This window comes from Octopus sinensis, linkage group LG6 (assembly GCF_006345805.1).
Source record: "Octopus sinensis linkage group LG6, ASM634580v1, whole genome shotgun sequence".
NCBI lineage: Eukaryota > Metazoa > Mollusca > Cephalopoda > Octopoda > Octopodidae > Octopus > Octopus sinensis.
Genome location: NC_043002.1, coordinates 69,465,182 through 69,485,587, shown reverse-complemented (window position 1 = coordinate 69,485,587; position 20,406 = coordinate 69,465,182). Strand labels below are relative to the sequence as shown.

The window sequence follows — 20,406 nt, the reverse complement described above, 5'->3', positions numbered from 1 at the left end:
CGTCTTTTCCGGAGCGTCCGCGTGAGCCATCAGGTCCCTACAAATTATAAAACATTCTATTTATAAGCAGTAAATGTTTACATTTTACAAGATATTAGATTTCAAAGAATTCAAGACTGGATGAGTTGGTGATATTTGCTATGTAAAATATTTTATTCTGTCTAGTAGTCTTCTCTGTTTTGTGCGTACACTAACGACATAAGTAACGTGAAACTCTCCAAGAATCGAACACATTGAAAGATTAGTAGGACTCTAGAATATTTATCATTTCAGTATTAGAGTATCTTTTGGATAAATTTTTTTACTTAGTCTCAAGACAACGGAGGAAAGACTATTGTCAATTTTCATCGATACCAGCAAGCTACTGACATTTTATTAAAACCCGAGTGATGAGAACTTGTAAGTTGGTTTGAACTCAAGGCGAAAGATTGACAAAATAAAACATTGTTTTCCCCCTTAACTCAGTACTTTACTGCCACATCCATTTCTACCAGTGTAGAATATATATAAGTGTTGTTCAGCTCCAGGTCAGTGCTGATTAAGATCTGCTAAGATCAAACATTTCCAATTTATGAATACTTCATTTTTTTTTTCTTTTCAGATACAGTATATTAGGATTACATTTCGAAGTGTGTTCCTTTTTAAGCCGTTAGATCCTATTTCTAGCAAATCAAGTGATTGCATAAAAGATTATTTCCTGATTTGAATTTTCAAAACTAGGCAAAGAAAGTAGTTATATTTAACGTTTCTAATGGTATTCAATTAACAGTAATACAATACAATATTATTATTACGAAAAAAGTTAACAACAAAACTATTTCTTATCATCATTTACAACTTTGATTTTAACCAGCACTGCTCATGATCTTCAGAAATATACATTAAAAAAAATGAAAGAATTACAAGAAATATTTTTTTAATTTACAACAAATACTTACCATGGGTCCGGGAGGTCCTGGTGGTCCTGGAGTACCGATCTCTCCATCATTTCCCTATGTGGGGGAAAAAGCGAAAAGAAACACTGTTACAATAAATGCTTATATTTTTAGGAGTAGTTTCACACACACACACACACACGCACACACACACACACATACATACAGACTTATATGCATCTGTATAGACCAGTGGTTCCCAAACTTTTTCGGGTTGCCGCCCCCTTGGCATCTGGGTACCATTCTAAGCGCCCCCATCTCCATTCACCACCACAAACGTAGACCACTAAGCAAATTCAAAACAACTGTATTTCACAAATAAAACTCAACCTAATGAATCCATCATTTTGTTTTTACATCCATCGCCCCTTTTTTGGCTACCCCATTTTTCTTCAACACCGCCCATTTGGGGATCCACTGGTATAGACCATTGTTCCTCAAACATTTTTTTTTTACCTATCTGATTCCTAGTTTACTCGTGTGAACCCTCATATCCATTCAATGCTTAAAAAGTCCTATCATATTTTTATAATTAAATATTATTAGAAATTGTATTAAAAAAGTTAAAATAATTTGTGTATTGTATACTCTCTCTCACTTTCACTCATACTTGTTTCAGTCATTTGACTGTGGCCATGCTGGAGCACTGCCTTTAGTCGAGCAAATCGACACCAGGACTTATTCTTTGTAAGCCTAGTACTTATTCTATCGGACTCCTTTTGCCGAACCGCTAAGTTGCGGGGACGTAAACACACCACCATCGGTTGTCAAGCGATGAGGAGGGAGACAAACACAGGCACACAAACAAATACACACACATACATACATACATACATACATACATATATATGTATATATATATATATATATATATATATATATATACGACGGGCTCCTTTCAGTTTCCGTCAACCAAATCCACTCACAAGGCTTTGGCCGACCCGAAGCTTTAGCAGAAGACACTTCCCAAGGTGCCACGCAGTGGGAATGAACCCGGAACCATGTGGTTGGTAAAATAGTTTGTATATTGTAGAGGTATGGTCAATATATTGCAGATAAATCTTAACCCAAGGGCCATATGAACCCCCGGTTGAGAACCATCAGTATAGATCAGAGGTTCTCAAACTTTTTGGGCCACCGCCCACCTTATGGCTACATAATTCCCTCAGCGCCCCCATCTCTATTTTTATGTATAAATAAATATTTTATATTTTACTAATTTGTATATTCTATGAATCATTTGATATTTAATAAAATGTTATATAATTGTATACAATACTATAATGATATTATGATAAATTCATAGCGTCCCCCAATTCACTGCCTTTCTCTTAACGCCTCCTTTTTCTCTACGGCTCCCCCACCGCCCACCTGGACCGTCTCAACGCCCGCCGGGGTATGGCCGTAGCGCTCACTTGAGAACCTGTGGTATAGACTAATGATCCTAAGAAGTCATGCATGCGGATATAAACACGTTCATTTTAGCAGGAAAACGAAAATAGTGAAGAAAAAGAAACGAAGAAATGTCTATTCTTTTAAGAAAGCAGAAATTCATAAGCGTGTTACGAGAGAGGCTGCACTGCCGTGCCATTGAAATTAGCTTTTTACCACATAAACAAAAGGAAACATTTACAACTGGCAATCGAATCATCGGAGACTTTCCACGATTCTGCAGCGTATCACTTAATATACAAGGCCAACACACGACACGTGTCTGATTTACCGGTTCAAGAGTTAAAAGACTATGGCAACTAATTACCCAATAACAGGTGTGTTACCGCTTCATATTTCTTGATATACGAAAGTTAAACTATTATTTGTGAATTAGTTTTCGAAACACTCACCTTAGCTCCAGGTAAACCTGGAAGTCCACTAAATCCACGGTGTCCTTTGGAACCCTAAAATAGAAAATCAAATGGTGATTAGTTCAATAAATTAAGAATGTATGAACTAAATTGTGTGTGTGTGTGTATACGTACGCAATTTGTATATATATATATATATAATATATATATATATATATATATATATATATACGACGGGCTCCTTTCAGTTTCCGTCAACCAAATCCACTCACAAGGCTTTGGCCGACCCGAAGCTTTAGCAGAAGACACTTCCCAAGGTGCCACGCAGTGGGAATGAACCCGGAACCATGTGGTTGGTAAAATAGTTTGTATATTGTAGAGGTATGGTCAATATATTGCAGATAAATCTTAACCCAAGGGCCATATGAACCCCCGGTTGAGAACCATCAGTATAGATCAGAGGTTCTCAAACTTTTTGGGCCACCGCCCACCTTATGGCTACATAATTCCCTCAGCGCCCCCATCTCTATTTTTATGTATAAATAAATATTTTATATTTTACTAATTTGTATATTCTATGAATCATTTGATATTTAATAAAATGTTATATAATTTGTATACAATACTATAATGATATTATGATAAATTCATAGCGTCCCCCAATTCACTGCCTTTCTCTTAACGCCTCCTTTTTCTCTACGGCTCCCCCACCGCCCACCTGGACCGTCTCAACGCCCGCCGGGGTATGGCCGTAGCGCTCACTTTGAGAACCTGTGGTATAGACTAATGATCCTTAAGAAGTCATGCATGCGGATATAAACACGTTCATTTTAGCAGGAAAACGAAAATAGTGAAGAAAAAGAAACGAAGAAATGTCTATTCTTTTAAGAAAGCAGAAATTCATAAGCGTGTTACGAGAGAGGCTGCACTGCCGTGCCATTGAAATTAGCTTTTTACCACATAAACAAAAGGAAACATTTACAACTGGCAATCGAATCATCGGAGACTTTCCACGATTCTGCAGCGTATCACTTAATATACAAGGCCAACACACGACACGTGTCTGATTTACCGGTTCAAGAGTTAAAAGACTATGGCAACTAATTACCCAATAACAGGTGTGTTACCGCTTCATATTTCTTGATATACGAAAGTTAAACTATTATTTGTGAATTAGTTTTCGAAACACTCACCTTAGCTCCAGGTAAACCTGGAAGTCCACTAAATCCACGGTGTCCTTTGGAACCCTAAAATAGAAAATCAAATGGTGATTAGTTCAATAAATTAAGAATGTATGAACTAAATTGTGTGTGTGTGTGTGTATACGTACGCAATTTGTATATATATATATATAATATATATATATATAGATATAGATATAGATATATAGATATATATATCTTTTATCTTTTACTTATTTCAATCATCTGACTGCGGCCATGTTGTCGCACCGCTTCGATGGGTTTTAGTCGAATAAATCGACCTCAGGGCATATGTTTTCAACCCTGGTACTTATTATATCGGATATTTTTGCCGAACAGCTAAGTCACAGTGCCGTAAGCATAACAACGCCGGTTGTCAAGCAGTCGTGGAGTACAAACACAGAGACACACACATATAAATATATACATATATATGTGTGTGTGTGTCTGTGTGTCTGTGCTTGTGTTTATGTATATATGTACACACACACATACCACGGACTACTTTCAGTTTCCGTCTAACAAATCAACTCACAAGGCTTTGGTCGGCTCGAGGTTATAGTAGAAGACATTTGCCCAGGGTCCCACACAATGGGACGGAACTATGTGGTTGAGAAGCAAGTTTCTTACCACACAGCCACGGCATTTAATATTGTAATAAACAAGCTTTTGAGGACGTATAATTCTCCATTCTTAGTTTTTAATGTTTTGTATATATCAAGACCAGGCTATCAGTTGTTGTTACACATCGCTGGCCACAATGCAATTTGCATCGTCTTAGCCTTCGAATGACGCAACCCCGTTGGCAAGGCGAGCAGGCCAGCATTACCGCACTGACCGAAATAAAGTATTTTGTTCAAGAACACAACGCGCCGCCTGGTCTGGGAATCGAACTTATGATCCACCGATCGTGAGTGCAACAGCCGAGCCACTTGGCCACGCGCCTTCACATTTTATATACGTGTATGTGTGTGTGTGTGTGGTGTGTGTGTGTGTGTGTGTGTGTGTGTGTGTGTGTGTGTGAAAGAAGAAAAGAATGTCTTCCTGATAGTGCTGATCAATTTAATTTTCTGATAATATAATTTTACAGTTTGGTTTTTAGATCTAGTAATTTCTTCATTTAACTTCGGTAAGGAATATTTTTTTAAAGATTCGTTGTTAAAAAATCTCCTCACCGAAGTTAACAAAAAACTTACTAGATCTAAACACCAAACTGTAAATTCATATTATTAGAAAATTAAATTGATTAGACCAACTAGTGAAGTTATTTTTCTTTTTTTTTTTTTTCAAATATACCAAACAGTACCAAGGATTTCCCACATTTTCCAATATGTGTGTGTGTAAGTAGAGTCATAAAAGCTACTTAGTGTGAATGAAAACAGGTTGTTGTAAGATGAATAATTAAATGCTATTGTAAATAGAAAAACTTACCTTCAAACCAGATGGTCCACGAGATCCGTCGACTCCGACAATTCCGGCAGGTCCCTACAATGAAAAAGGTATATATGTAGATATACGCATAGATACATACACGAACGAGTGTATTAATGGATGTTGCATATATGTGTGTGTGCATGCGTACTGAGTTTTAAGCTTTGCACTTGATTTTTTTTTCTTTTTTTTATCCCTTTTGCAGGTCGCTTTGCAGGTCGCTTAAAAAAGTTCATAAGTCGGTCGTTCGTTGTCCGAAACACTGCAAACTTTATGCGTTTCCGGGGCGACATGGACGCCTCTGCGCATTTTCTACTTTGCTTCTCTTGAAATACACTTCAGTTTTGGAGGTTCTTTCTTTAATTAAATTTTGTTTTTACCATCTTTCCTACTCATCACAAAACGATAAGGAGTTGCTAATGGTTGTGGTCGGACCGGGAAACTGCTGGTCGCCATCTTGTAGAAATAAAAATGAAGCGATTTCTTTCGCTATTCTCAGAGATACAGACGGTCGTACAAGCAGAAGATTGCTCGATCTACATTTTTTTTTCTTTTAGCTATGTTAATGTCCGCTTCTCTTTCACTCTCTCTCTGTCTCTCTCTGTCTCTCTCTCTCTTCTCTCTCTCTCTCTCTCTCTCTCTCTCTCTCTCTCCATTTATTGATTTGTCTGTCTATCTATATATCTATCTTTCTATATATTTTCTCCTTCTGAGAGTAGAAAATCCTCAAGTGCCTTTTACCATTTGCGTCGTGTTTATTTTTATTGTACAGTGAAATAAATTCCGTGTTATATGTATGTCCAAAACTACTTACGGGTGATCCTCTGGCTCCGGCAAGTCCAGCTGGTCCAGCGGGTCCGACGTCTCCCTATAATAGAAACGATATCATAAATACATTTTATAAAAAATAATTTCGTACATTGGTATAAGAGAGAAAGAAATAGAAATATACATGCAGGTCTTGTAGAAATGGGGTTAAGTTGACTGAAGTAACCCCAGTAAACCAATACTGATGTTTGAAATCTAAAGGAAGGGGGGTGTATGTACTCAAAGCATTTGTCCCGGGGCTTTACAGTTTCTTCCAATCCACTATTGTTCAAGGTATACTAAGAATATCCCTTTGTTATTTTGTTTTTGTTTGTGATAATACTAGAATATTTCTCAGAACGGTGAGTCCTTATTTGATCTTGTGGTACCTCTTCGTAGCACAGTGACCAGCGCTAGATTATCCATTAAGCGAAATAAGCACGTGCTTAGGACATCAAGCGAAGGGGGCATCAAAGAAATGGTAAATTGTTTACAGCACAAAAAGAATCACTTCAAATTTGCTAAGTTAATTATTTGAAGTGGTTTATATGATCAGAAATATAATTTTGAAGTGTTCATGGTGTTATAATGAGGATCTGATCAAAGACTTTGGCATTAAAAAAAAGTAGAAGAAAATTTTTCTAGTATACAAAAATAAACATTATTTTCCATCTTACTGCTAATTTTGTTTCATTTTGAAAGATAAAAAATTACAGTATGGTTTATTATGTTTATATTTTTAATTACATATAAACGGGTGCACCAAAATCACTTAAACATTTAGGGCCTTAATCCGGCCCTGACAGCAAAAGCATTTTCTCTGCTCTTAAGGTCAACCAACATTAGGATGTAAAACATAAGCTATTCAGCTCAGCAAAAGAACAAAATTCTCGACTGGCTTTTAATACCATGTTGTTGTGTTTGTGTGTATTGAATTCTTTAGAACATTTAAACATAAGAGCATAGGAATGATGGAAACATAAACAGAGTCTGAAAGATTACTTTAAGATACATGGCGTATTTTATAAATATGCCTGTTCAAGTATCATAATGGCATGAAACTATTAGTAGCTCTTTCGGGTGTGTATTTAATTTTATATATATATATATATATATATATATATATATATATATATAATATATATATATATAATAATAATAATAATAAATATTAGGGAATAAATCCAAATTTACAGGAAAAATCAGATTTATGATTGAATCCAATTTTATAGTAAAATATAATATAATATTAATTAGAGACAAAACCACTATTATGCAAATCAAACAAAGAAAGACTTAATCCAATACATAAAATATTTTATATAAATTTTTATATAATTTATATAAAATTTATATAAATTTTTATATAATTTATATAAATTTATATATAATTTTATAATTTATATAATTTATATAAATTTTTTATGTATTGGATTAAGTCTTTCTTTGTTTGATTTGCATAATAGTGGTTTTGTCTCTAATTAATATTATATATATATATATATATATATATATATATATATTATATATATATATATATATTCCATTTTTCTCTTCTTTAGCCCCTAAGACTCATAACACCAGTGATTCGGCTTGCATGGCTTACAAATGGCCGAATTCACAACATCTCTGAATTGCACCATTCACGGCCTGCAACTTGGGGGGAAGGGAGAAGTCGATTATGTTTGACTGTTACTTTGTTTTTATCGATCCCGAAGGAATGAAAGTTAAGTTGAACATTGAGAAATTTAAAATCAGGATATAAAGAGCCGGATCCAATGCTGTTAAGCATTTTGTCCGCCGTGCTAGCAATTCTACTAGCTAGCCGCCTTTATTTTCAAGTTTGTTTACTTTTGATAATTTTTTTTTACTATAAAATAAACTTATCGAAGTAATTAAGAAAACATCTTAAATTAAGAAGCAAAACAATATCAAAATAAATTTTACATACCTTCTCTCCTCTAATTCCACTTGGTCCAGAAGGTCCTGGTGCCCCTTGGGGTCCCTACAATAAAAAAAAATTAACCATATTACTGCTTTGATAAACACAATGCAATTTATTTTTATTCTCGTTTTCCTCTTCTTTTTTAACCCATTATCTAAAAATTTCCCTTTTTATTCATTTATTTATTCATTTCTTTCTTTCTTAACCCAAACTAGTAATTGTTTATTTCATTTTACATCAGCTATTCGAGAAGATCTATATATCTATTTCTGTTTCTCCGAATCGCCTGTAAATATTTTTTATCTTCCTTCTCATTACAAATACAATCAACAAATACGAAAGCACTACATTCTACTTCACGAAAATGGGTTTTTACTATTTCAAAAAAAATTTTTGTCTTGATCCGGGAAACTTTTTTAAATCGTAAAGCAAACAATTTCTAAAATTATTATATTAACTTTACCATAGTTGAAGTTTCTTTAATTTAAAAATTTACAAGGCATTACGTTTTAAAACGATACTGCTTATAAGTTAGACTTTTTCAAGCCATGAATGCAATCATATTCTTTTCTACTCTAGGTACAAAGCCCGAAATTATGAGGAAAGGGGCCAGTCGATTTGATCGACCCCAGTACACAACTAGAGGATGAAAGGTGATGTTGTAGACGATGAAAATGTTAGCTGTGGCGTGCCTTTATCATGATAGAAATCCTTTTAAGTCATTAAGAAGGGCCTAAATAGTGAATTAAATCTTGGTATAATTACTGAACCATTTGAGAGTTTAGTTTCAGAAATTGTAATAGAAAACAAACAGCACGGTTATATATATGTAGAAAGATTACTTACAGGAAGTCCTACAGAGCCGGGTCTGCCAACTGCTCCAGACTCACCAGAAGGTCCTTGTTCTCCGGGTCGACCGCTAATACCGATCTCGCCATCAGGTCCAGAGTTACCCTATGAATATAAAAAGAAAACATGATTAACAATATTAGTCATTTTACAAGGTTCTAATTGGATTACGTTAATTATACATGTATGTATGTCATTGTTCAGTTTATTTCAAGATTTCTGACCAATAGAGAAAGAACCGGTTTCTAACCTAGATCCAAGGTTCATTGGAATTTCAACATCAACAACAGGGTACTTTTGTTTCTATGTATGTATGTATGTATGTATTATGTATGTATGTATGTATGTATGTGTGTATGTATGTGTGTGTGTGTGTATATTTATGTCAGGTCACTTTCGAGTGCTACTGGTAACATGTAACCCAGTACAACCCGTTTCATGGTCCGGCCGTCGGCGACTAAACCGGCAACCCCACCAAGCTTGCTTGGTGAGGAGGGTGTTTATTGGACACCCTGCGGGATGAGAAACAAAACCCGTCAAAGGGCGGAGGAACTCTTGAGAGTCAACGGCCATCCAATAAATGTGTAATTTTTTTTTTAAGGCTTAAGGCTGTATCATGCGTGGGGACATAGAAATAATCAGACTGAATACCCGATCGCGCTGTTAAACTATTGGGAGTGAAGGACTCATAGCCTTTGTTAGGGCATCCTTCTAGGAGAAGGTAATTCAGGTAACTGGGATAACTCCGACATAAAACCTGCGGTTCAGTGGTTACCGATGATGTTGACTTGTTCTTCTTTTCGGATTATGGCTGCTGTTGCTTATTAAGTGGGATTGACTCAATGCACAGTCTTTCCTCACTTAAAAAAAAATCGTCTTGCCCAGGCATTGCACGATAACAACATTGTTCATGATTGTTGATGGTGCTGTGAGTCTGAACTGAATGGCTGGCTGTAACCTTAAAAAGCAAATAAAAGTCACATTCGATCACAGCACCAATAACAGTTAAGCTTCGTGCAATGGCCATACTCGATAATGAGGGGGCAGACATTTAGGCAGTGTGTTACATATCCTAGGGCCCCAATAATTACAGATATAAACCTGAACTTATAATCTGGATAGAGTAACTGCAGTATGTATGATGTATTTATCGTATGTATGTACTATGTACGTATGTATGTGTCTTCGTGCGTAGCGAATGAAGTAATATGCTGGTATTTGTATTGAGTACTTTTCCTAATGTGTGTGTAGTAAAATTCTATTTTTATAAATTCTATCAGGTACGAAGTTAACCAACCAATTAGCTTTACATTTTTCTTTTCTTTTTCTTTGTTTTTTTGTAGCCTGTTTCTGTACTGAGAATAGCATTATCAAAATATTTATCCAGCTTTGTACTTACAACTTGTCCGGCTTCTCCAGGGATACCAGGTGTTCCTGGTGCTCCAGGCAAACCTTGTGGGCCTTGGGCTCCATCACGTCCAGATTGTCCAGGATCTCCGGGATCTCCCTTAGAAGACAAATAAAGTATCACTGTAATTCTTTGTGGTTACTGGAAACATCGTACTACAATTATCAATGCATGTCTTTTATCATCATCATCATCAAGCGAATACAAACATCCACATTCACTCATCCACGTGAAATAGGTAGATTGGTTGCATCACACTTTACATACATACATACATACATACATACATCCGAGAGTAAGCAGTTGGATATACATGTATATATATATATGCATAAACACACACACACACATACAGGGTGGTACAAAAGTAGGTATAAAGTAATGAAAAAATAAAACGCGTACAATACTCTTTTATTTTTATCAAAAATATTAAAAGTTAGGATAAAATTATTATAGTTATGATAAATGTATCATTATGATTAATGACACTGAAAATATCAAAACTGAGGCTAACTAATTTAATGTGCCAATAATTTTAATGAATTAATATTATTATAACATTCCTGTGATAGTCACTGTATATCTACTTTTGTACCCCCTAAAATTTATCCACAGATGATATGAACAGTAGTGACATCTGATTTCAAATCTTAATGTTTGAAAGTTTTACTTATAAAATTTTATGCACCATGTTCTCTGTTTTTTGGCGCAAAACAAAACCAGTTGCACAGTCAGAGCTATGGATTATGACAGCTATGGAATATGACCCGGTAGGCCACACTGATAAGGCTCAGGGTTTAAATACCCAAAAACCGAAACCTGGTTTCTGGATATCCCTAATTGTATATTTTTATTTGTGCAGTTAAATGTTTTAATCCTTTCTGTTTTCTTTATATACTGTTTTTCTCTGTTATCTTGGTACGGTACGGTGGATAAATTTAAGACTTTAGCTCTTATTTCTAGCAGGTGGATGCTTGTTAAACATCCTTACGCTTCGTGCAAATTTATAAATCATAGCTATTTAATGCTATTGCGCCAGCGATCCACCTATGTCACTGCTGGTGATATCATCAAATTTAAAATTTATCCACAGATGATATGAACAGTAGTGACATCTGATTTCAAATCTCAGTGTTTCAATATTTTGCGTATATATATATATATATATATATACTGTTGTGTCTGGGGAAAGTCATTCTCTTTTGGTGCCTTATAATTTAACACACTCACCGATAAAATTTCCACTTTATTTTCATCTATTTTATTTTTCTAAAATTTTCGTTGCGTCTTGCAACCTTTTCAATAGTTTTAAGGCACCCCAAAAATGACTGTCTCCAGACACAACAGAATATGCTTCAACACACGAACTCACATAAAGGAATCTTGCAAACCAAATCCAAAAATGAAATATATATATATATATATATATATATATATATATATACATTCATACATACAATCCAATACATAGCAGACAGAAAGAAAGAAAGATGTCATAATACTCGTTATAATCGTTTCAATTAATGGCTTGCATTACTTGCATACCTCGAATACACATGAATATTTTCTGATTACGACAAAGAAGTTAGAAACACATACCTGAGGTCCAAGTGGTCCCTTAGGTCCACGTTCTCCCTGTACTCCAGGAATACCTGGAAGACCACGTTCACCTTGACGTCCAGCTGGTCCGAGTGGGCCTCCGTTTCCCTAAGACAAATGAAAATCACAAAGTCGTGAGAAGGGATAATAGAATATAGAAAAATACGTAGTCGTCTTAACATGGGCACTAAGCTAAGAATTGAGAATGGAGTTAGTTTATTAAGTCTCAAATGGCACTTTATTCTATTGACACCGGAAAGAGGAAAAGCAAACTTAACCCAGGTAGGATTTGAACTCGGATACAGCAAAGCCTTTTTTCCCGACGCTTAATAGATACTTATTTCATTACTACCCACAAGGAGCCAAACACAGAGAGGACAAACAAGGACAGACAAACGGATTAAGTCAATTATATCAACCCCAGTGCGTAATTGGTACTTATTTAATCGACCCCGAAAGGATGAAAGGCAAAGTCGACCTCGGCGGAATTTGAACTCAGAATGTAACGGCAGACGAAATACGGCTACGCATTTCGCCCGGCGTGCTAACGTTTCTGCCAGCTCGCCGCCTTAATAGATACTGCCGGCCAGTCACCTTAATAATTGAGTCAATTTTTGGCATAAGGCAAGCAATTTAGAGTGAGGGGTAAGTTTGCATCAACCCCTGTGCTTCTAAGAAGCGGAGCGCTAATGATTCTGCGAGCTCAACGCCTTAGATAATAACAATAACAATAATAATAATTCTTTCTACTATAGTCAGAATGCTTGAATTTTTGAGGGTAGGAGTTAGTCGATTACATCGGCCCCACTACTTGGCTGGTACTTTAGTTTATCGACCCTGGATGGCTGGAAGGAAAAACTGATGTCGAAATTTGATCTCAGAACATAAAGACCCGAATAAAATACGAACGCCCTCTTCTGCCAATCCAAATAATAATAATGATAATAATTTCTTCCTTGTGAAGAGGGCCACAAATTCGGTGTGAGGGGTTAGTCGAATAAGTCAACCCCCAATATTTGACTACTACCTAATGAGAATGAAAGGCAAAGGAAACGTTAACGAGGACGAATTTGGGACTCGAACTCAGAACGTAAAGAGCGAGGACAAATACGATATGGCATTATATTCGACGCTCTAGCAGTTCCACTGACCTACAGGGGACATTTTTTGGTAAGTCTGAATAACTTTACACATGTTTTTCAAGATAAACCTAATTCCTGATGCATTTTTCGAGCTATATATAAAGTAAATCCCAACACAACAGTAGCACATAAGGAATACTTACAGTGGGTCCTTTCTCTCCTTGAATTCCCTTCTGTCCGGGAATACCGGGGAATCCTTGAGGTCCGACATCACCGTTGCGTCCAGCATATCCCTGTTCTCCTCGTGCACCCTGGATTACAAAGAACGGAAACCTTAGTAAATCATAGATTGCAATTTACAAGTGTTGTAGATAATTACTTTGCGTTTTATGTAAATCGTTTTATAAAAATAGAATCTTTGGACTGTAAATGTAAGTGAAGTAGAAATAAAAATAAATATGTATGTGTGTGTGTGTGTTTGTGTGTGTGTATGTGTGTGTGTGTGTGTGTGTGTGTGTGTGTGTGTGTGTCTGTGTGTCTGTGTCTGTGTGTGTCTGTGTTTGCGTATGTGATAGACTGTGAGCATGTATGTATAAATTTGTCACGTTGATACATAAAGAATTACGACCTTCAAACGAGTTGCTATCGATCTGAAAACATATTTACCTTAATTCCGATTTCTCCAGGAACACCAGTCTCTCCAGGGCTTCCAGAAGGACCAGGGGGACCTTGAGGTCCGGGAAGACCACTAGATCCAGGCTCTCCGGGGATTCCAGTAAGACCGCCTTCACCACGTTGTCCACGCTTTCCACGAATGCCATCAGGACCCTAGTAAATTTTAGTTATAAAAATTTTCATTAGTTATTATGTTAGATATAGATATGCATGAATAATTAATTAGATATGGATGTGTATGTGCACATGAAGTGTCATATGTTTTGCATATTTGAAGTATGTCTGTGTGTGGCTTGTTTTTGCAACCGTATATGTTCGAATTTAATACGGCTTCTGCATATAGGGTAACCCCAGTTTTTTAATGAGATAGATAGATAGATATAGATAGATAGATAGATAGATAGATAGATAGATAGATAGATAGATAGATAGATAGAGAGAGAGAGAGGGGGTGGGGTATGAGGGAGAAAGAGATCAAAGAAATATGCACGAACAACCCCAAAGAAAATGAAATATTTTGTTGAGACAACATTACAAAATAGCCGCCATTTTTTTAAGGATGAATTTCCGCTTATGGAGAGAGAAAATGCTTCTCTTATGTTCGAACAAAATAATCTGGCCTTTGTAATCTGTCATTGTTCTTTTTCGTCCCAAATCAGCTCATCTAGAGCAGATCTTTGATCAAAAATATTCTACCCGGGACCATTCACTTTAATTTTTCAACATAATATATGTAATATATTATTCAATGAGACCTTCGTTTATTTCAAGGGGTATTGTGTGATTTAGTGTAGACTTAGGTTATCAGTCTAGCAGATCGAGCTTTCACTTATTGGTCTATGTACGTATACAATATTTGTATGTATCTTTTATCTGTGCATTGATATCTGTATGTGTTCATATCTCCCATCTTATGTATAGAAGATTACATATAGTTATGTCTATATTCAGTCACGATCGCTTAATTAATTACCACAGTAACAACGAATGCATTAAATGGTTTTACTTACGGGAAGTCCGATACGACCTGGGTTACCTTGTGGTCCAACACCACCGACTTCTCCCTGTCAAATAATAGAATATATAGTATTAACATCGAGCAAAGCACAAGTCTACAAAATTAAAGGAAGTGGGATATCAGTTAAATCAGCGGGATTTTAGCTCTGAAGATAAAAGAGCCGAGACAAATATTACATTTTTTCCAACACTCCAACGATTCCGTCTGTCTTCCACCCTTTTTCTTTTGCTTGTTTTTTTTTTTTTAGATATGTTATATTTAACCTTAGTGTATTCAATATGTGTGAGTATTTTTGATATGCTTAAGTGTGATTTAGCAGCCATTTCTAACAGTTCAAACGACCACGTAGGAGCTTCGTTGTTGATTTGCTAGTATAGGTTTAATAGATAAATATGGGCATTCTTGAATGGAATTATACTGCCGCTTAACCAATTAAATACGATGAGATATAACTAAATACTTAACTGAAGATTTGGTCGAAAACGAAAAGAAGATCCTATATTTTAAACATAAGTTTTGTGCCTTCATTATAAATCTGTATGAACTCAATGTAGTATTGATTTGACAATGACGCAAACATAATTATGAAATGTGTTCCGAGCAGATTAGCATGGTATATCATATATAAATCGAAACCTACGAAGATACGTACGGTTAGCTAACCAAGTGACCGGAATTTATTCAATGCTCCCGCTGCTTACACTGTATAAAGTGTTTCTAATTGTTATAGAGTAAAGGGTAAAGATCCCCTTCGGCCATGAATGATCATGGGGTTGCACCTAGAAAGTTACCCTCCGGGCACAAGTCCGGGCGAGGTTACTATGGAAGACCAGCAGTCGCCCATGCTTACCAGCCACCCCTCTCCACGCCATCTATATTACCCAAGGGAAAGGCTGATACAGTTTGGCACCAGAGACATCGCAACACATTTCTAAAGCTGAGTGAACGGGAGCAATGTGAAGTAAAATGTCTTGCTCAAGAACACACTGCCCGACGGTTATAGAGTAAGAAATAGCTAAACTAAACAGAAGAACTAAGTGTCTTGCCCAACGCTGCACGTGAGATGTGATACAAACTGCTAATCTTTCAGTTAAGAAGATCGTCACCTTACTGTCACAGATACTGCAATACCGTACAAGAATCAACATGTATATATAACAGGTTATTGATATGTAAAATACTCACCTTTATTCCACGATCACCTGAGGGTCCTTTAGGTCCAGCTGGTCCAATAGGTCCCTAAATACAATTAAAAAACGAAAGGTTAAACAGGTATTCCAAGCCAAATCTCTTGAAAACCATGCAATATATGAGAAAATGCATGTATCTTTTTATTTCTGTTGCAGAATTTCAAGTAGAGAATCTTAATTTGATGCTGAAGAGCTTTTGTATAAAAGAAAAATTGATTGGAATAAAGGTTTCGTTTATAAACTTACGGGAAGTCCAGGAAGACCTTGTTCACCTTGAAGTCCAGGGCCTCCTCTATCACCAGGGGCACCGGGCTGTCCAGGATCACCAGCAGGTCCAGGTTCTCCGCGAGCACCTTTCTCTGGTTTAGGGCCAGGGGGTCCGGCAAGACCGGGTTCACCTTGATGACCAGGGCGTCCAGGACGTCCTACTTCACCATCAAATCCTGGAGAACCAGCATCACCCTAAAATAAAATTAAAACGTTAAGTGCTTTAATGAGGAAAAGAAGCATGTCAGCTACAAGCATAGATTTGGAGGGATAGTGAACGAGTTAAAGATATGCAAAGTGATCGTAACCTGTTCATATATAAAGCAAATATATTACCAACTTAAGTTTATAACAAGCTCAACATTAACTGAAACATTTCTAAAATTTTTTGTCACACATCTAATCCCAAATTGTTACTATATTTGATGCAGTTAACCTAGAAGATTAAATACAAATAAACAAGTGATAACCCCAACAGAGTGTTTAGGATAACGTGAAACTGTGAATTTCAGAAACAATAGCTTACGAATATAACAACTTTTATAGGGGCAATATAGATTTTATGTAAATACAACGACACTTACAAAATGTCGATGGTTCGTAACTGGCTAGTTTATAACCACGTGTGAATACATTGAAGTTATCCTGAGACTTGCAAACGGCTCGCTGGTGCAAGTACTATCAACCAAAAGCTTCACATACCAGATGCCGGTAGGTTTCAAAGGTCATTAGGATTGAAGGCACACCGGCTCCACTCACTGATGTGAAGCTCTACCTACAGGATCAACTAACTAGTATTCAATCTTAAGTCCTTCATCTCAGGATCATCAGCACCATTCAAATTGTAGAGCCATGCAGATTTGTCTTTCCATGTGGGTAAACAGGCACCTATATGACACCTATACATTGCTTCTCTAACCAGGTTTCCTGATATCCTTTCGAAACTAGATAATTTACACGTATATAGATTAGGGAACAAGCCACTTTCCAAAACAATTAGACTATTGTATGTTTATATACTACATATACGGAGACAATAAAACTTTAATGATTAAATACTCACAGATTCTCCTTTAGGTCCTGGGCTACCAATTGCACCTCTGGGACCGGGCATACCCTGAAATAAAGAAAGCAATACGAAATTACATTGTTGTTAATTTTTAATTATTTAAATTTACTCCTAACACGCTAAATTTCTGCCCTTTTTCTCACCACATTCTTTCTGTCAACATAGCCCCACAATCCCCATTTATATCAATGAAAAATCTACCCAAGCAAATGCTTGTTATCTGATGGTTTCGTTCTTAGTAGATCTAACGAAAGTTAAGCTAAAACTGAAAATGTATCTTGGATGCCAGATTTGCAAACTTTTTATAAACGGTTCATGAATGTTTTATTTTTGCTGTATTTTTTTGACTACAATGTTGTCTAGATGGAAGTTGATTTCCATATCACAAAATATCTTTATTCTTGTGGTCTCACACAACAATATCTGACCACTAATATTTTAACTTGATGGTTGTTTTAGTTTTTAAGTTTCACCAACATTCTTTTACCCGTCGCTTTTAATATAATCAGCTTTGTCCGTTGGCAATTTCCTTTTTTCTTATTCTGTTCAAACTGTTTTGGCTGGCGCATCATGCCTCACAGGAACATAATATCTAGAAGAATTCTTTCGCAGTTGGCAATAACGCAGTTGATGTCTTCAGCTTTGGTTTCGCAAAACCTATATTTGTTGTCCGTAAATGTCTCCAATATTAGTTTTTGCACAGACTACATTTGCTGTCCGTTACATGTATGTATGTATGTATGTATGTATGTGTGTGTGTGTGTGTGTGTGTGTGTGGTGTGTGTGTGTGTGTGTGTGCGTGTGTGTTTGTGTGCATATGTAGCAAGGAGGACATATGGTTACTTTTTTGCTTTTATTTTGACCAAGAAATAGACACTATCATATTTCCCCCTTAACCTAAGTTTTACAAGATATATTTTTCTGGTATTATTTATATATATTCGCCAAGTTACTTGATCAGTTTTTCAAGGTAACAAATATATACTGAGTAACCCATCCACACAACGTCTACCTTTAAATTCATATCTCTTGTTCAAATCTCTTGTTCAAATTCAAATCTATACATTCAAAATATATTAGTTTTTTTTTGTTCATTCAGCATCTCTAATGCGCTATCTCTCCTCCTCTCTCTGTCTGTTTCTCTCTCTCTCTCTCTCTCTCTCACTCTCTCTCTAACATACTCTCTATCTCATTTCTTTGAGTATCTTTCTATATTTCGTGCACCCCTCCCCGTTACACTCACACAAATAAACTCACACACACAATGCACACACACTCAAACACGCATACATACATACACACATATACATGCACACACAGACACATACATAAACACACAGATGGACACACACACGCACACCACACACACACACACACACACACACACACACACACACACACAACAAGGAGTCTCTGATAAGTTAAAAGTTTTATTGCATTTCTAAAAAGTTTTTAAGAAAATAAAAACGTACGATCATTCCTTGGCCACCAGCTTCTCCGGGTGTTCCTTTGGGTCCGGGAGCGCCCTAAAAATCAAATCAAATCAAATCAATAGCATTAAACATATTAATATGTATATAAATCAGAATAAACACAAACAGGTTGGTATGTATATATTTTATATAAATAAGGATAAGATCGTTATTTAAAAAGCAGATCATATCAAGTGGCCAACATGGGAATAAAAACCTTATAGGTAATGATTATTATTAAAATTATAATTAAGGGTATCTAAAAGATAACAACATGCTAGAGATAGCAGTCAAAACTTGATCTGGGATTATCCAATAATGTTTTTCTTGTTTATTTGTCTTTTTGTCTTTTCCCCAGGTGCTGTATGAATACAATATGTGGTTTTTGAGTCAAGTTTTGACTTCTATTCCTAGCATGGTGGTATCTTTTAGATAGCCTTATTTATAATTTTATATACATATATATACTGAAATTTTAAATCCTATTTTCTGATATCAGATAAATAAGGCATAAATATCAGATGAGTAACGAATGTCTAGTATCAGATGAATAAGGATGGCTAGTTGGATTAGGGGCTACTTATAACTGGATTTTAAGTGGCCTGTTTATCAGACATGGGGCAGATACTCTGATCATATTCGGCCATAGTAATTTTCACTTCATAATGCAATAAATCAAAGAATTCGCCGAGATTAATACTTACTCTTTCTCCATCAGGACCAGAACTTCCAGGTGGACCGGGTGGTCCGGCAGTTCCTTCAGTTCCGGGAGGTCCACGTTCTCCGGGGAATCCACGGTCACCCTAATATTTGGGAATCAAAAAGTAAAGACAATATTAGCAAATCAGATGTTTTTGTTTCCCTTTTTAAATACTGTCCGAATACTACGTTATAAGTATGTGTGCGTGAATGCATTTGTTTGTGCATTTATGTATGTGAGGATACGTTTGTGTATTTGTTTCTGTATGTATGTGTGTGGGGGGTGGGTACGTGTGCATTTATACATTTAATTTTGAATTCTGGGTAATGGTTTTGCACGTGCAACAAGTTTGAAATTTTAATTAATTAATTTTTTTTTCTACAACTTAGTCAGAAGAAAAGGGTTTTGTCAGAAGAGAAGCTCATGCCATCTTTACAGACCTTGAGAGGCACAATATTTTATTGGTTCCGGAAGGATGAAAGTTAATGTCGGTTGGATTTGAATACAGAACATAAAAACACAAGTAAATTTCATAAGATATTTTGTCTGTCGTTCTAAATATTGTATCATTCACTGTCCACAATGTCTATATTAACAGTAAATAAGAGAAAAAAACGTTTGGTACTTACGCGAGGTCCATTTCGTCCGGGAACACCGGTGTTTCCAATTGTTCCAGGTTCACCTGCTTTTCCAGGCTCTCCGGGTGGTCCTTGGCTTCCTGGGAATCCCTACATTGGAAATAAAATTAAGAATTAGACTTCAGTTTACTACATATATCTTCTGGCTGCTTTTCGGTGAACATTATCATCATGATCATCGTCATTATTATTACTATTGAGTGAGAGAGCAATGCATGCCATCAAAGTGACACTGGGATAGAAATATACGAAGCCCAATATATCCATCATGATTACCCGTCTGATAAAGGTACACCGGGCACATGCATCACAAC

At 36.1% G+C, this 20,406-nt stretch overlaps 1 protein-coding gene across 2 annotated transcripts in view; it reads right to left on the bottom strand.

The window, feature by feature from the left end:
• The window catches only part of LOC115213426 (collagen alpha-1(I) chain), a 74,321-nt gene that overhangs the window by 9,132 nt on the left and 44,783 nt on the right, over positions 1-20,406 (bottom strand). The window contains exons 25-42 of one of the 2 annotated variants that reach the window (XM_029782399.2): positions 20,084-20,182; positions 19,459-19,557; positions 18,755-18,808; positions 17,277-17,330; positions 16,193-16,408; positions 15,942-15,995; positions 14,749-14,802; positions 13,730-13,891; positions 13,267-13,374; positions 11,982-12,089; positions 10,374-10,481; positions 8,972-9,079; positions 8,132-8,185; positions 6,188-6,241; positions 5,374-5,427; positions 2,780-2,833; positions 939-992; positions 1-37 (exon numbers count right to left, since the gene is read on the bottom strand). The exon at positions 1-37 is cut by the window's left edge and continues 35 nt beyond it. In XM_029782399.2, coding sequence (XP_029638259.1) covers positions 1-37; positions 939-992; positions 2,780-2,833; positions 5,374-5,427; positions 6,188-6,241; positions 8,132-8,185; positions 8,972-9,079; positions 10,374-10,481; positions 11,982-12,089; positions 13,267-13,374; positions 13,730-13,891; positions 14,749-14,802; positions 15,942-15,995; positions 16,193-16,408; positions 17,277-17,330; positions 18,755-18,808; positions 19,459-19,557; positions 20,084-20,182 — 1,531 coding nt within the window. Of the gene's footprint in view, positions 38-938; positions 993-2,779; positions 2,834-3,933; positions 3,988-5,373; positions 5,428-6,187; positions 6,242-8,131; positions 8,186-8,971; positions 9,080-10,373; positions 10,482-11,981; positions 12,090-13,266; positions 13,375-13,729; positions 13,892-14,748; positions 14,803-15,941; positions 15,996-16,192; positions 16,409-17,276; positions 17,331-18,754; positions 18,809-19,458; positions 19,558-20,083; positions 20,183-20,406 lie in introns of both variants that reach the window. The other variant, XM_029782398.2, reaches the window with a different exon arrangement.